Source organism: Pleurodeles waltl, chromosome 6 (genome assembly GCF_031143425.1).
Source record: "Pleurodeles waltl isolate 20211129_DDA chromosome 6, aPleWal1.hap1.20221129, whole genome shotgun sequence".
Taxonomy (NCBI): Eukaryota; Metazoa; Chordata; class Amphibia; order Caudata; family Salamandridae; genus Pleurodeles; species Pleurodeles waltl.
Genome location: NC_090445.1, coordinates 221,071,542 through 221,089,243, shown reverse-complemented (window position 1 = coordinate 221,089,243; position 17,702 = coordinate 221,071,542). Strand labels below are relative to the sequence as shown.

General features: G+C 44.7%; 1 protein-coding gene across 3 annotated transcripts in view; it reads right to left on the bottom strand.

Annotated features, from left to right (window-relative positions):
• ADAM11 (ADAM metallopeptidase domain 11) overlaps positions 1-17,702 on the bottom strand; it is a 375,674-nt gene that overhangs the window by 99,031 nt on the left and 258,941 nt on the right. For all 3 annotated transcript variants that reach the window (XM_069237932.1, XM_069237931.1, XM_069237933.1), the window contains exon 21: positions 10,494-10,593. In XM_069237932.1, the coding sequence (XP_069094033.1) occupies positions 10,494-10,593 (100 nt within the window). The remainder of the gene's footprint in view (positions 1-10,493; positions 10,594-17,702) is intronic.

Sequence of the window (17,702 nt, the reverse complement as noted above, 5' to 3'; positions counted from 1 at the left end):
GCCGGAGGCACATAGTGGCTATCATCATCAGAGTGCTGATCGGAGTCCAAGTCTTGGATGGGAAACGCTGTCCCTTGTCGAGCTTCTTCCTATGCGTGTTCTTCACTGACAATATCAGGTGTGTCTTCTGTTGACTTGGATGCTATTTCGAGACGACGGCTCTATGGTCCCGGAAAGTCTTTTTAGATCGAAATGATCTGCAGGTGTCGCACGTTTCATCTCGATGATCTGGAAATAGACAGAGATTACACACGGAATGTTGATCGGTGTATGGAAATGTAGTGTGACACCGAAGACAGAATCGAAACTGAGTTCGTTCCATCAGCCCAACATTGAAGTAGGCCCCAAAAGGGGAAGGCCCTTGTAAGGGTGAGAATTCGAACCAGGCGGTCTAAATCAGATCGAGTATCAATGGGAAACGCGATCGAAACAATACTGATGTTATTATAGAAAGTTAGAATAAAGTTCAGAAATACCTAACCGAGATGCACTGGAGTGAGCGGAAACACGTCCGAACCCGACTGTAGAAAGAAAACAATCTAACAAAGGACTTGATGCCCATGTGCAATATCACCGAGAGGAGGAGTAATTCGATCCCATGACTCGAAAACCTTCTTTGAAAAAAACAACCTATAACACTCAGAGCCCAACACTAGATGGCGAACTTATGCAAAGCATGTGTATCTACAGCTACACATACCATCAAACCCACATATATATATAACTATATATATATATATATAAGGAAAATGTCACTTACCCAGTGTACATCTGTTCGTGGCATGTTCCACTGCAGATTCACATGCTGTGCATTATTCTGCCATCTAGTGTTGGGCTTGGAGTGTTACAAGTTGTTTTTCTTCGAAGAAGTGTTTTCGAGTCACGAGATCGAGTGACTCCTCCTCTTCGGTTCCATTGCGCATGGGCATCGACTCCATTGTTAGATTGTTTTCCCGCAGAGGGTAAGGAAGGAGTGATAGAGTATATAGGTAAAAGATAAGAGATGTCCATGCTAATGCAAATATATATATATACATATGTACAAATGTTTGTAACTTAATGACTACAGGCTCGGTGGGAGGTGCCATGTGAATCTGCAGCGTGAACATGCCATGAACAGATGTACACTGGGTAAGTGACATTTTCCGTTCGATGGCATGTGTAGCTGCAGATACACATGCTGTGCATAGACTACAAAGCAGTTTGTCCTCCCATAAAAATAGCGGTGGTTAGCCTGTAGGGGTTGAAGTTGTTTGAAATAATGTTCTGAGTACAGCTTGGCCTACTGTGGCTTGTTGTCGTGATAAAACGTCTACACAGTAGTGTTTAGTGAATGTATGTGGTGTTGACCAAGTGGCTGCTTTACATATTTCAGCCATTGGCACATTCCCTAAAAAAGCCATTGTAGCACCTTTTTTCCTTGTAGAATGTGCTTTAGGAGTAACTAAGAGTTGGCTTTTGGCTTTAATGTAGCATGTTTGGATGCATCTTACAATCTATCTTGCTAAACCTTGTTTTGATATGGGATTGCCTATATGAGGTTTTTGGAAGGCTACAAATAGTTGGTTCGTCTTTCTGAATGTTTTAGTTCTTTTTATATAGTACATTAAGGGCCTCATTATGACCCTGGCGGGCGGCGGAGGCCGCCCGCCAGGATCCCGCCCTCCAAATTACCGCGCCGCGGTCAAAAGACCGCGGCGGGTATTACGAGTTTTCCCCTGGGCTGGCGGGCGGTTCCAGTAAAACCGCCCGCCAGCCCAGGGGAAAACGACCTTCCCACGAGGATGCCGGCTCGTAATCAAGCCGGCGGAGAGGGAAGGTGCGACGGGTGCAGTGGCACCCGTCGCGTATTTCAGTGTCTGCAAGGCAGACACTGAAATACTTTTCGGGGCCCTCTTACGGGGGCCCCTGCCGTGCCCATGCCATTGGCATGGGCACGGCAGGGGCCCCCAGGGGCCCCGCGACCCCCCCTACCGCCATCCTGTTCATGGCGGCTTTCCCGCCATGAACTGGATGGCGGTAGGGGGGGTCAGAATCCTCATGGCTGCGGAGCGCGCTCCGCAGCCATGGAGGATTCCAAAGAGCAGCGGAAAGTCGGCGGGAGACCGCTGACTTTCCGCTTCTGACCGCGGCTGAACCGCCGCGGTCAGAATGCTCATTGGAGCACCGCCAGCCTGTTGGCGGTGCTCCCGTGGTCGGTGGCCCTGGCGGCCACCGGCCGCCAGGGTCAGAATGACCCTCTAAATCTCTTTTGATGTCTAATGTATGTAGAGCTCTTTCTGCCACAGAATCTGGCTGTGGGAAGAAGACTGGTAGTTCCACTGTTTGATTTATATGAAATGGTGATACGACCTTTGAAAGAAATTGTGGGTTTGTTCTTAGTACAACTTTATGCTTGTGTACTTGGAAGAACGGTTCTTCAAGAGTAAAGGCATGGATTTCACTTACTCTTCTTAAAGAAGTAATTGCCACTAGGAAGGCAACCCTCCATGTTAAAATTTGCATTTGGCAAGTATGCATGGGCTCAAATGGTGATCTCATAAGTTGTGTAAGCACTATATTTAAATTCCAAGAGGGGACTGGTGGTGTCCTGGGTGGAATGATGCATTTTAAACCTTCCATGAAAGCTTTAATGACAGGAACTCTAAATAAGGAGCTGTGCTGTATATTTTGTAAATATGCTGAAATTGCATTAAGATTAATTTTTATTGAAGAGAATGCTAAATTGTATTTTTGTAAATGAAGTAAATAGCATACAATGTCTTGTATTGATGCTGTAAGAGGGTCAATATGTTTAGATTGACAGTAATATACAAATCTTTTCTATTTGTTTGCATAGCACTGTCTAGTAGTGGGTTTTATTGCTTGTTTAATAACTTCCATACATTCTGATGGGAGTTGTAAATATCCAAACTCTATGACCTCAGGGGCCAAATTGCTAGATTGAGTGTCTTGGGATTTGGGTGTCTGATTTTGCCTCTGTTTTGTGTCATCAGATCTGGTCTGTCTGGGAGTTTGGAGTGTGGTAATACTGACAGGTGTAATAATGTTGTGTACCACGGTTGACGTGCCCATGTTGGGGCTATGAGTATCATGTTGAGTGAAGTTTGACGCAACTTGTTGACTAGAAACTGAAGGAGTGGGAGAGGGGGAAAAGCGTAAGCAAATATCCCTGACCAATTGATCCATAGAGCATTGCCCTTGGATAGGGGATGTGGGTGTGTGGATGCGAAGTTTTGGCATTTTGTGTTTTCACTTGTGGCAAAAAGATCTATGTTTGGTGTTCCCTATTGTTGCAAGTATTTTTGAAGTACTTGCGGATGAATCTCCCATTTGTGTCTTTGTTGGTGATTTATGCTGAGGATATCCGCCAATTGATTGTCTATCCCTGGAATGTATTGTGCTAACAGGTGAATTTGGTTGTGGATTTCCCATTTCCAAATTGTCTGGGCTAGAAGGGAGAGTTGGGATGAATGTGTCCCTCCCTGTTTGTTTAGGTAATACATGGTTGTCATGGTGTCTGTTTTGATAAGAACATTCTTCTGTGTGAGAAGAGGTTGAAAAGCTTTAAGTGTTAGGAAGACAGCTAACAACTACAAGTTATTTATGTGTAGCTGTTTGTGTTTGGCATCCCATTGCCCTTGAATGTTGTGATTGCTTAGGTGAGCTCCCCAACCAATCATTGATGCATCTGTTGTAATTATGGTCTGAGGCACAGGGTCTTGAAATGGCCGCCCTTTGCTTCGATTTGTGGAATTCCACCATTGAAGGGACATTCATGTTTGGCGGTCTATCAACACTAGATCTTGAAGTTGACCGTGTGCCTGTGACCATTGTTGTGCAACGCAGTGTTGTAATGGCCGCATGTTTAGTCTTGCGTGTGGAACAATTACAATACATGATGCTATCATCCCTAAAATTTTCATGACAAATCTGACAGTGTATTGTTGATTTGTCTGTATTTGTGAGATTATATTTTGGAAAGCTTGTATCCTTCGTATATTTAGACATGCCATAGCTTGCTGAGTATTTAGTATTGCACCCAAATACTGTTGTATTTGTGCCGGTTGTAGGTGTGATTTTTGGTAGTTTATTGAGAACCCTAGTGTGTTTAAGGTTTGTATTACATAATGTGTATGCTTTTGGCATTGCGTGTGACTGTTTGATTTTATTAGACAATCGTCTAGATATGGAAAGACGTGTATATGTTGTCTTCTTAGGTAGGCTGCGACTACTGCTAGGCACTTTGTGAATACCCTTGGAGCTGTTGTTATTCCAAAGGGCAACACTTTGAACTGGTAGTGTTTTCCTTGAATGACAAACCTGAGACATTTTCTGTGTGCAGGATGGATGGGTATATCGAAATACGCATCTTTGAGGTCTAATGCTGTCATGAAATCATGTTTTTGTAGTAGTGGGATGACATCCTGTAGAGTTACCATGTGAAAATGTTCTGACAGGATGTAAAGATTGAGGGTCCTGAGATCTAATATTGGCCTGAGGGCGCCATCCTTTTTGGGACTTCGAAAATATAGTGAGTAAACTCCTGTCCCTATTTGAGACTGTGGTACCACTTCTATTGCTTGTTTGAGTAGTAGAGATTGGACCTCTTCTTGTAACAGACTGATGTTTTCTGTGGATAGTTTGTGTGACCTTGGTGGAATATTTGAAAGGAGTGTGTATCGCTTCTAGGCAATAGCCATTGCAGATAATTGATAGTACCCAATTGTCTGTGGTAATATTTTGCCAATTTGTGTGGAACTGTTGTAGTCTTCCCCCTACAGGAGAAGTGTGGAGTGGAAGGGAATGAGATAAGTCACTGTTAGGGTGCTGTGGAGGTTGCTTAGAGGTCTGAAATTTTCTTCTATTTTTGGGGTACTGTCCTCTATATGTGCCCCTAAAATCACCCGTTGGTATTGCGGTTGGTAGGTTGGCTTTGCCTGTGATGTGGAGGCCTCCGTTGTCTGAACCCACCTCGAAACTGAGGTTTCCGAAAGGATCCCCTGTATGGTGTTGAGTATAGTGCGCCCATTGCTTTTGCTGTGTCTGAATCTTTTCTTAATTTTTCTATGGCTGTGTCAACTTCTGGCCCAAAAAGATGTTTTTTTATCGAATGGCATATTTAACACAGCCTGTTGTACGTTCTGGTTTAAATCCAGAAGATCTGAGCCATGCATGCCTGCGTATTGTGACTGCAGTATTGACACTTCTAGCAGCGGTGTCTGCTGCATCTAGGGCAGATCGTATCTGATTGTTAGCAATGGCTTGCCCTTCTTCCACAACTTTTTGTGCCCTATTTTGGTGTTCTTTGGGGAGATTCTGGATTATATTTTGCATCTCGTCCCAATGGGCTCTGTCATAGCGAGCTAAAAGTGATTGTGAGTTGGCTATCCTCCACTGATTTGTTGCCTGGGATGCAACTCTTTTCCCTGCAGCATCGAATTTCCTGATCTCTTTATCAGGTTGGGGCGCATCTCCTGATGACTGGCTGTTTGCTCTTTTACTGGCAGCGCTAACTACCACAAAATCTGGACGTACCTGATGGGTGATGTAATCAGGGTCGGAATGTGCAGGTTTATATTTTTTTCTATCCTAGGTGTTATTATACGTTCCTTAACAGGTTCACTAAATATCTGATCTGCATGTTTTACCATGCCTGGGAGCATGGGAAGGCATTGATATTTAGAGTGTGTTGAGGATAGGGTGTTAAATAAAAAATCCTCTTCTATGGGTTCTGTATGCATGGTGACACCATGATATGCTGCAGCCCTAGCTATAACCTGGTTGTAAACAGTGCTAGAAGGTGGTGATGGTTTAGAGGGATAGCTGGCTGGATCATTACTAGGAATGGGAGCTGGATCTTAAAGGTCCCATGGATCCACATTGTCCTTTTGTGAGTCATAAGAGTGAGTGGGTAACTGCACTGGTGTAGGACTAGTAGGAGGAGAGGTAGGTAGGTGTGGAGAATGAGGAGGAGAACGCTGAGGAGGTGGTGGTTTCTCCTTTTGTTTTGGCACTTTTGCTAGAGGCTGCATAGTGTCCAATTCCTCCTGAAAGGCTAGTTTCCTTTTTGTTTTCAAACGAGGTGCTGTTTGAATTCTCCCAGTTTCCTTATGGATGTGGATTCTGGATTGTCTTTCATCCATATCTTCAAGTATTGGTTGTAATTCAAACTCCTCTTCAGAGGGTTTGTGGCTTTCTTTAAGTTTTTTTCGAAAGTCCATGTTCCTTTGTATAAATTGGCCTTTTCGGCACCGAAGCTTGCTTTTTCTGGATCGAAAAAGATTTTGCAGATTAAGGTTTTGTCTCCGAAAGGGTTTTTTTAATCTTTGACTGCAAAAAATTGTGTTTACTGGGGTCGGACACAGAGCTTTTTGTTGCCTCCGATGTTTTCGGAGGAGTGGCCTTTTACTGTGCTGAACTGGAAAGTTGGTCACCGCTAGTCTTTTTTCGGGTCGAGCCATGGCCTTCCGGCAGTGGCGTACCCAAGGCCTTGTGTTTTGTCTTTTGTGAGGGTACAGGGGCAGACGTACTCACATGTTGTGCAGCTGTGACCGGTCTGTCTTCTTCTGATTCATGTTCGGATTCAGAATCTCAAATCAAGACCGCTGATTGAATCAGTTCTTCTTCCTCTACGTCGAGATGTTTGCTGCTTCTCGACGCCATTTCGAGTCTTCGTGCCCTCCTGTCTTGAAGAGTCTTCTTTGAACGGAAGGATCGACGGGCCTCACAATTTTCTTCTCGATGATCCGGGGAAAGGCAAAGGTTGCAAACCAGATGCTGGTCTGTGTACAGGTATTTTGTGTGGTACTGAGGACAGAATCTGAATGGAGTCCGGTCCATGAGGCTTTCCACGCGGTCGGCCGGAATAGGCCTGAGTTAGGCGTGCGCGCCCCGAAGGGCAAACAAAGTTGTTTTCCCGACGGTACTGCTGTGTCGATGGAAGATATCAACCCGATCGATACAATACCGACAAAAAGAGAGTTTGAAAGAGTTTTCCGAATCTAAATCTCCGAGCGAGAGGAAACACGTCCGAACCTGATGGCGGAAAGAAAACAATCAAACATGCGCAGTGGAACCGAAGAGGAGTCACTCAATCTCGTGACTTGAAAACACTTCTTCGAAGAAAAACAACTTGTAACACCCCGAGCCCAACACTAGATGGCAGAATAATGCACAGCATGTGTATCTGCAGCTACACATGTCATTGAACATATATATATATATATATATATGTTTATATATATAGACATATATATATATATATATATATATATATATATATATATATATATATATATATAAAAAACATATTCTGTTTCAGATGTTTGCATTTGAAAAGAATCACAATGTTACCTACTTTAGAGGAACAACTCAATGAGTATCCAGTTTCTTTTTTATGTCACAAAAACATTTTAGCCCAAGTCTTTCTAGTTAACAATGGAGTTGCATTCGCTAATGCTCTGAATAGAAATGTGACTACTGTCTTCTCCCCACTCAGCATGAACAATATGTCCAGTTCCACTTGACCCCCAAAACTCTCCGGAGTTCCCATGTTACTTAGGAATTGTACAGACATCAAATTGTTTCGTACCAGTTCACAAAATATCCTGAGATTTCCTGCCTCACAGAGAGCTCTACTGTCTGCAACTCCTTTTAATACCAGGACATCAATTACTGGCCTCTACTATTTTCCTTAATCTGAAAAACTCCAGTACACATTGGGTGCATATTGCACCTCAAACCCCTCTCTCCTAGTATACATTTTGCAGCAATAACAAGCTGCTCATTAGTCAAAGATAATTTTCCCCAGGACCCATGGTCTAAGAAATGCAATATCTAGGTTTCCACCCTGGAGTGCATCCATCTGTGCCTTGTTTCTGCAGAATCTGCAGATGCAGTCCAAGATAACCAGCGCACCACTCACTGAAGGTGTGCAGCGAGATAGGATAGCTCATAAATCAGGACCCCCCCCAGCCATCCTCAGTTATTAAGTAACATTTTGTGAAGGGCTGCCCTATGCCTATCACATCCGCAAGACAGATCAATAAAATGGAGAACAGTTCTTTAAAAAGAGTCCATGACAACTGCACTGGGAGATTAGCAAAATACTCAAGGAGATGAGAAAGAATTACCATCCTGGCCAAGGCTATCCTACCCATTACTGACAACATTCATGTTTTTCAAGAGTTACCAAAACTCTGAAAGCCGAAAGTGCAGTCCTTATCGCAATTTAGTTGTTGTATACATTGTTCTTATGTAGTCAGCAACTACGTCAGACTGCATATACTACGCCCTGATACCCAAATATATAAATGTTTGAGGATCTCAGTTAACCGCATTATTGGTTTCTGAGCACTGTACTCATTGATGTCAAATTGGGTATATGTGGACTTGGTCCAATTCACTCTTAGGTAAGACATTTTAAATAATGTTTCTAATTCAGAAACCATCAGGTTAAGATCTTTGAGAACATCGTTCAAGAACACTAGTGTATCATCTGTGTATAATATGGATATTATACAAATTACCCTATTTGGTCTTATGACTCTGTTCCACCTCGTCAGGTGCATCTCACTCGCCAGATGTCTCACTGCTAAAGCAAAATCATCAAACATAAAGGGAGGCTCTAACACACCTGTCAACCCCATATCTCAGAGGCCAAGCCCATCTATCTCAAAACAGAAACTACATATTGCTAGCTGAGCATGCCATACTTGAAGGCAAGTTGTCACATGCACTGGAGTATTTGTGTGTAAAATATAGACTGACATGCATTGGCAAAGCCAATAGGTCTGGACCTGGTAAGCTGGCATGATGTTTGTTTTAGTGCAACATCGATCACAAAAATAAAAAAGGAATACAAAAATGATGCAACCTAAACATGGCAACCACATGCTTGCAATAAAAAGCTTACATTAAATCCCTTAATATTTTTAACACTCATAACAGGAAAATGGGATTCTTATTAGCTCAAAGAAAAGGTACTATTGCTTTTGAATTTCTGTAGTTTTCAATTACTGTAAACCGAAGACAATTTAAAAATACAAGGGTAACTAAGCAAATTAATAAGGATAAACAATGGAAACATAAAAAGAATCGGACAAGTGTTGGCCCATCAGTCCTGGCAGACAATGAAGTGTACTTTTCTTAGCCAGAGGTGAGCATGTGTAAGCTGTCTCTGGACCAGACCTACTTTTATTATCCATAACTGGTGACATAGGTGATGTCAACGGATTCACAATGGTGACCATTGGGAAAGAAATATGAAATTCACAAGGAAGTGTTGTTGGTGAAGCTTTCTGCACTCCATTTTCAGATGTCCCACCTCATAACTGAAGAGTCAAAGTACAGTAATAGAAGGTTCTATATCCATTATCAGATATTTTACAGAATGTACATTTCTATTTCTACTAGCAATAAACAGACAGAGGTCTGGAACTGAATGTTCTCATTGACTAACAGACATTTTTAAGATTTTCTTTTTATAGAGTAATCTCACACAGCACTAAAGCCACCAACTGTTTTCTGTTAGTTAAACCCCAATGCATGTCGGTTCACTAGCATTCTTTCTGCCATGTCACACTATCTGGCAACTTATAATCATCTGAAAAGGCAACCACTGGACCCACTGGACCCTTTGCTTAGTCTTCAAAACCTCTCCCAGCATCCTGAACTTATGCTGTGGTCTGCAGAAGCCATAGCCATGTATGTGGCTGTTTGAATAACATATGTCATAGTATCCAGCTACTATGCATGCTGTATCATTGCACTGAAATGGACAGTGAACTAGGCTCAATAATACACATTGCAGTCATTTCTAAAGTGTTGAGAGTTCACCCTGACTACTCCTAGTGACAATGCACTCAGATTCCACTATTGCAAGTCCTGTCTGCTTCCCACACCTCTCAATCGCCTATACCAAAGCCAAAAGAGGCCACATAAATTTACCATTGTAATTTTGTCAAACAACAACAAAAATCCCATTCCCTTATATCAAATGAACAAGTAATCTGGGAAAGTGACTTATTCTCATAGTCTGTAACCTTGTACCTACATCCTATAGAAAATACTCCTCAGAAGAACAGGTAATCCGGCATAGGTGTACCTAGGTGAAAAGAGCAAGGGATCTGAGGTGAAAACTCCTATGGATTACGTACTCTTGACTTCCTCCAGGAGATGATTCCTTGCTGTAAACAAAAGGGTGCATCCTTTCTTGTGGAAACTGCACTTACAGCCTGGTCTTGCTCCTGCTCCCTGCTTGAAATATCCAGTCTCCACCTGCCATCTTCCACAATGCACACAATAGTAAATTTCTGTCTCCTATATAATAATCAGTCTCCAGGGATCTGTGAAAGTCAAACTCAGAGTTTAAAGTGGTTTTAGATGAAGAGGTAGATTTCCTTGTGATAATTACAGGGTTTCAAACATCCCTGAAGACTCGCCCTTCACATCGCCTTCCTGCATTAAAGTTTCAGGCTACGCCTACTTACTGTTTACTGCATTGCAGCCACACTAGACCTTCTTTCCCACAGTTTCCATTTTCTGTCCCTTCAATATTGAGTTTTTCATAGCAAAATCTGTCAGCTGCATCTGGAAAACATGAACAAAGATTATTTCATTAGGCGTTCAGATCATGTTTCAACATGAATCTCCTGGCCCATATCATCAATCCGGGCTCTAATAGCGTCTAAATATTGCTGTGCTTCCAATGATAGATGGCAATAAAGTATTTTGATCCAATCCTGTATTTTGCTCAAATTCTTGTAATAGAAATACGTCACTCAATGTTTCTTGGGATATTTTCAAACAATCATACATGGTCCGTGAAGTGCTCAGCAGGTTTCTCTAAATTATACGTTTGATATTTACTGTTAATTCTTATAAAAAGTATTATGATTGGCAGGTTTCCATAACTTTTCAAAATGGTGTTACTTTATGATGTGTGCCATGTTTTTCCACAAGAGTAACTCCCATGTCGTCCCTACTACGTGTCTGTTCTCACCAGTTGTTGGAAGTCGTTAAGTCCACTGGAAAGGTACCCATACTAACACATATTCCCTTTTCTATTTTAGGCTGGGGGACCTGAAAAATACAGCACAGTATTACAATCCTATTACACAGACACAAGAAATACAAGTTATAGTTCATGGAAATGAAGGGAGTCTCCCTACCCTTGGAGATGAGGTTGTAACCAGTGTTAAGTCAGCAGTAAAGCCCTGTCGGTTCTGCTCTAGTACGGGATGTCCTTCAGGCGCAGACATGGGCAGTGAACATTAAAACTCAAGGGAGTTAAGTAGGGCAGGCTTCCACGCCTATGTTATCTGATAAGGTAATTGTCGATTCCCCCAGCTGCATGTCCTTATGTTGTTATTTTGACAGGAGTTCCCCCCTCTTCTGCAAGGGACGCACAACTCTGATGATGAGTTTTGTAACAAAAGCTTAAATTGGTGCATATGTTTTAGAGGGTTGCCCCTTGCCTGATGCCAGTGATATTTTAATGGTTCGGAGATGTGCATAGATAGGCCCTGACCCTAGTGACATTGATGGGGAGTGGGTTAATGTCAATTTTAGATTTCTTTTTTTGGCTTACAACCCTGAGTTATTTTTATAAATCGTTTGCCCCCTGCGCCCAAAGGTCAATTCACTCCCAGACACTGGGTCCTCTGGTAAGGCCTCCTGATGGGGCAACTTTATGTCCTTCTGTTATTTCCCCTGGAAATGTAACTAGCTATAGGCCTGCAGAGCCATCTCAAAGTGCAACTTTTTCCCCCTGCTATTCCAACTTTCAACAGATTTGAGGCACTCTCAGACCTAGAATAATGCCGGTCTGAGTCCAGTATTGGTGCAGGTCTCATTTCGCCCTTGGATGCGCCCATTTCTAAGAATGGTGTTCAGGGTGGGCTGGCTAGATCTGGTGAGGCTCACACTTTCACAATACTTAGTTGGAATGTCGTAAGGTTGAAGGCAAAAGTTAAAAAGGACTGGCTAGATTTTATTTCTAGGTATGATGTCATTGCCCTACAGGAAACCCTGGGCTACGGACCCAATATGCTGGGAAGGATTTGCGTGTTATTTTACCCCAGCTTTACATTCTACGAGGCGCAAGGCTAGGGGAGGGCTTGCCATTTGGATTAGTTTGAGTCTGCAGGTTGATGTTTTAGTCATCGACCATGGGAGTTTGACCCTGTTACCCTTGCACATACAGGATAAATGGTCACAGTCCTTTTTATGTTGTGAATTTTTATAGTAATGATTTTGTGAATAGCACCTGTACTCATTTTATGGTTTTGTTTATTTCCTAGATACATTACTACCCATAGGGGATGCTGTTAAAAAGCACAGCCATTTCTATTTTTGTGCGGGGATTTTAATGCAAAGTTGTGGGATTGTAATATGGATATCGAAGGTCCGTATGATGTGCTAATTCGACCGGGTAAAGATGGTAGGGGGGAAGAATTAGCAGGTCATATCGTTACATTGTACTTGGTTGACCTTATTATTACCTTATTAGTAGTTTTAGAGGAGATAATCTGATTAGACCATCATCCAGAGGTCGGGGGAAGGATTTGGTTATTGACTATATGTTCGTAACTCGTAATTCTGAGTCCTGGTTTCTGAGGGAGAGGAGGTTCAGACAGAGTGGGGGAACCATAATGCCCTTCTATTTAGGGGGTTACTCCCGTTAAACAGGCTTTACTGCCAAGTTAAGCCTGTAGGTGTTACTCATCACTCTGCAGATGGTCTAAGGCTAATTTGGCCCCTTAAAGAGCCAGAAGGGTCTCTAGATCTTGTTTTAAAGGTGCTGCAAGACCAATTTTTAAACTGTTTAAGCAATGCCAGTGGAAATGAAATGGTCGACAGGTATGATCGCCTGATGCAGGGTATCAGAAATGTTCTACTCAAACCCATTCGGTCTAGCGTGGGAGGCCCTCATTGGTTTGATACACAATGTTTGTTAGCCAATAGCAGATTGAGGAAGGCGTTAACTGATATCCACAGGGTGGGAGATGAAATACGGGCTGCCTGTCTGACTTATGCAAGTGTTTTAAGGGCTTTGCTGGAGCAAGACTGGGAGCGCTTAGAATATGCAGCAAAAGAGAAAAACAGCAAGAACTTTTGGGACACCATGATAGAAATCAGGGACTGAAATACCCCTGAAAGTCCACTTCTGCAAAATAATGTCTTAGGGTCGGACTGGGTCTCCCATTTTAGCGTGATTCATTATATGGAGGAAGATCCTGTAATGAACAGGTCACTTGAGCTTAAGTTGCGGCACTCCCAACCCCTTTTTGTCTCACTATGTGAAATGGAGGTGGCAGTTCAGCAGTGATCAGGTGGGAAGTCACCTGGGCCTGATGGGGTCCCAATGGACATAGTAATATGTAAAGTAGATTTGCGGGGTCCATTAATTACTAATGTATTTAATAACTAACTGAATGTTAAGGTCCCTCATTCCTGGGCTTTGTCCACCATTGTCCCCATATTTAAGAAGGGTGACTGTGCTGCACCTAAATGGTACTGATCAATATATTTAATTGACAGTGTTGTTAAAATCATAGGTAGGGTGGTATTTAATTGTCTTTCATCTTGGGCCAAAGAAAATAACATCCTCTGTCCTTTCCAGTTTGGGTTCCGGTCAGGGCTGGGTGTGGTGGAGCAATGTCTGAATCTGAGTCTATTGATTGGGAAAGACACGTTGATTGGACATGGCCCACTGTACCTGGCCGTCATGGAGCTTTGTACGGCTTTTGATCATGTAAACCAAACCAAACTGTGGATGATGCTACTTGACCTGGGGATGAATTTATCAGTAGTTAGCTTTCTGCATATTCTTCATGTTGACCTTACTACTACAGTTCGGTTGAATGTTCAGGGGTACACGATTGCAGAATTTTACTTTAAACCAGGGGTTCATCAAGGTTGTATGATGGCCCCACTGCTTTTTTCCATCTTCATAAATAAATTGTGCTCAGAGTTGAGCTGGGTAACAGAGACCAGGTAGTAACCTGTTTGCTTCTTAATACATGGTCTTCTATAAGGCACAGACAAGAATTTGCAGATCTCTTCGAACTGGAACAAACTGACCTTTCCTTCCTGACAGAGACGTGGGCAGATGAAACGTCTGACCCAGATTTCAAAGAAGGCAATCCCAAAGGCTATGAGGTAATTAGGGTGGACAGACAGTCTAAGAGAGGGGGCGGTATTGAAATTATCTACCGCAATTACATTAAGGCTACCTATAAATCCCTATCTCCTCTTAACTGTGAAGCTCTTGCCTTTAACCTAAAAATCTGTAACACCTATTCTCTCGTAGGGGATTTCCATGTATAGTCATAAGCGTAGAATAATTCCCCGCCTACCTGCGGGGACCCCGGAGCACTCTTTGCAATATCACTTCTTAAGTGTCCCTGTTCGCCTCCCTTCAGGAAGGCCCGTCAAGACACTTAAGAATGTTCCCATGCAGCCTATAGGAAGGACTACAGTGTTCAAGCTCCTGCATTCAGATTAGCCTGGAAGTAAAAATATTAAATGTTTGTCAAATAAAATTCATTTTCCAAACCAGCTACTTCCAAAACGTCTTTTATTTTCACAAAACCCCTATAAAGGAGTGCAGAACAGTGTAGTCCATAGGCTGTCATTAGAATTGAAGAAAAGGGATACTGTAGGAAGTTGGCTCTGTATGTACTATTTCAAAGTAAGAAATAGCATGCACAGAGTCCAAGGGTTCCCCTTAGAGGTAAGATAGTGGCAAAAAGATATAGGCCCTCATTCCGACCCTGGCGGTTTTAAACCGCCAGGGTGGAGGGCAGAGGAAGCACCGCCAACAGGCTGGCGGTGCTTCCCGGGCCATTCTGACCGCGGCGGTAAAGCCGCGGTCAGAAAAGGGGAACCGGCGGTTTCCCGCCGGTTTTCCCCTGGCCCAGGGAATCCTCCATGGCGGCGCTGCTTGCAGCGCCGCCATGGGGATTCCGACCCCCTTCCCGCCAGCCTGTTCCTGGTGGTTTACACCGCCAGGAAGAGGCTGGCGGGAACGGGTGTCGTGGGGCCCCCTAACAGGGCCCCATGAAGATTTTCAGTGTCTGCTTTGCAGACACTGAAAATCGCGACGGGTGCCACTGCACCCGTCGCACCCCTGCAAATCCGCCGGCTCCATTCGGAGCCGGCTTCCTCTTTGCAGGGGCTTTCCTGCTGGGCCGGCGGGCGATCTTTTGGAGATCGCCCGCCGGCCCAGCGGGAAAGTTGTAATGACCCCCGCGGTCATTTGACCGCAGTGCGGTCTTTTGGCGGTTTCCGCCCGGCGGGCGGCGCCCGCCGGGGTCAGAATGACCCCCATAATTCTAATGCTCTATTGTGTGGTAGTGTGGTCGAGCAGTAGGCTTATCAGAGGGTAGTGTTAAGCATTTGTTGTACACACACAAGCAATAAATGAGGAACACACACTCAGAGACAATTCCAGGCCAATAGGTTTTTGTATAGAAAAATATATTTTCTTAGTTTACTTTAAGAACCACAGGTTCAAGATTTACAAGTAATGCTTTAAATGAAAGGTACTTCACTTAGGAACTTTAGAAACTTTGAATTAGCAAAATAGCATATACAGTTTACACATAAATGACCTTTTGCTATTTTAAAACTAGACATAGTGCAATTTTCAACAGTTCCTGGGGGAGGTAAGTGTTTGTTAGTTTTTGCAGGTAAGTAAACCACCTACGCGCTTCAAAGTTGGATCCAAGGTAGCCCACCGTTGGGGGTTCAGGGCAACCCCAAAGTTACCACACCAGCAGCTCAGGGCCGGTCAGGTGCAGAGGTCAAAGTGGTGCCCAAAACGCATAGGCTTCAATGGAGAAGGGGGTGCCTCGGTTCCAGTCTGCCAGCAGGTAGGTACCCGCGTCTTCGGAGGGCAGACCAGGGGGGTTTGTAGGGCACCGGGGGGGACACCAGTCAGCACAAAAAGTACACCCTCAGCGGCACGGGGGCGGCCGGGTGCAGTGTGCAAACAAGCGTCGGGTTCGCAATAGGTTTCAATGGGAGGCCAAGGGGTCTCTTCAGCGATGCAGGCAGGCAAGGGGGTTCCTCGGGGTAGCCACCACCTGGGCAAGGGAGAGGGCCACCTGGGGGTCGCTCCTTCACTGGAGGTCGGATCCTTCAGGTCCTGCGGGCTGCGGAGGCAGAGTCTTTACCAGGTGTCGGGTCTTTGAAGCAGGCAGTCGCGGTCAGGGGGAGCCTCGGGATTCCCTCTGCAGGCGTCGCTGTGGGGGCTCAGGGGGGTCAACTCTGGCTACTCATGGTCTCGTAGTCACCGGGGAGTCCTCCCTGTGGTGTTTGTTCTCCACAAGTCGAGCCGGGGGCGTTGGGTGCAGAGTGCAAAGTCTCACACTTCCAGCGGGAAACGTGTGTTGTTTCAAAGTTGCTTCTTTGTTGCAAAGTTGCAGTCTTTGTGGAACAGAGCCGCTGTCCTCTGGAGTTCTTGGTCCTTCTAGATGCAGGGCAGTCCTCTGAGGCTTCAGAGGTCGCTGGTCCCTGTGGAACGCGTCGCTGGAGCAGTGTCTTTAGAAGTGGGGAGACAGGCCGGTAGAGCTGGGGCCAAAGCAGTTGGTGTCTCCGTCTTCTCTGCAGGGTTTTTCAGCTCAGCAGTCCTTCTTCATCTTAGGTTGCAGGAATCTATCTTGCTGTGTTCTGGGAGCCCCTAAATACTCAATTTAGGGGTGTGTTTAGGTCTGGGGGGTTAGTAGCCAATGGCTACTAGCCCTGAGGGTGGCTACACCCTCTTTGTGCCTCCTTCCTGAGGGGGGGGGGCACATTCCTATCCCTATTGAGGGAATCCTCCATCTACAAGATGGAGGATTTCTAAAAGTCAGTCACCTCAGCTCAGGACACCTTAGGGGCTGTCCTGACTGGCCAGTGACTCCTCCTTGTTTTTCTCATTATCTCCTCTGGCCTTGCCGCCAAAAGTGGGGCCGTGGCCGGAGGGGGCGGGCAACTCCACTAGCTGGAGTGCCCTGGGGTGCTGTAACAAAGGGGGTGAGCCTTTAAAGGCTCACCACCAGGTGTTACAGTTCCTGCAGGGGGAGGTGAGAAGCATCTCCACCCAGCACAGGCTTTGTTACTAGCCACAGAGTGACAAAGGCACTCTCCCCATGTGGCCAGCAACATGTCTGGTGTGTGGCAGGCTGCTAAAACCAGTCAGCCTACATGGGTAGTCGGTTAAGGTTTCAGCGGGCACCTATAAGGTGCCCTCTGGGGTGTATGTTACAATAAAATGTACACTGGCATCAGTGTGCATTTATTGTGCTGAGAAGTTTGATACCAAACTTCAACGTTATGGTGCTGTGGAGTTTGTGCATGACAGACTCCCAGACCATATACTCTTATGGTTACCCTGCACTTACAATGTCTAAGGTTTTGCTTAGACACTGTAGGGGCATAGTGCTCATGCACTTATGCCCTCACCTATGGTATAGTGCACCTTGCCTTAGGGCTGTGAGGCCTGCTAGAGGGGTGACTTATCTATACCTGTAGACAGTGTGAGGTTGGCATGGCACCCTGAGGGGAGTGCCATGTCGACTTAGTCTTTTTATCCCCACTAGCACACACAAGCTGGCAAGCAGTGTGTCTGTGCTGAGTGAGGGGTCCCCAGGGTTGCATAAGACATGCTGCAGCCCTTAGAGACCTTCCCTGGCATCAGGGCCCTTGGTACC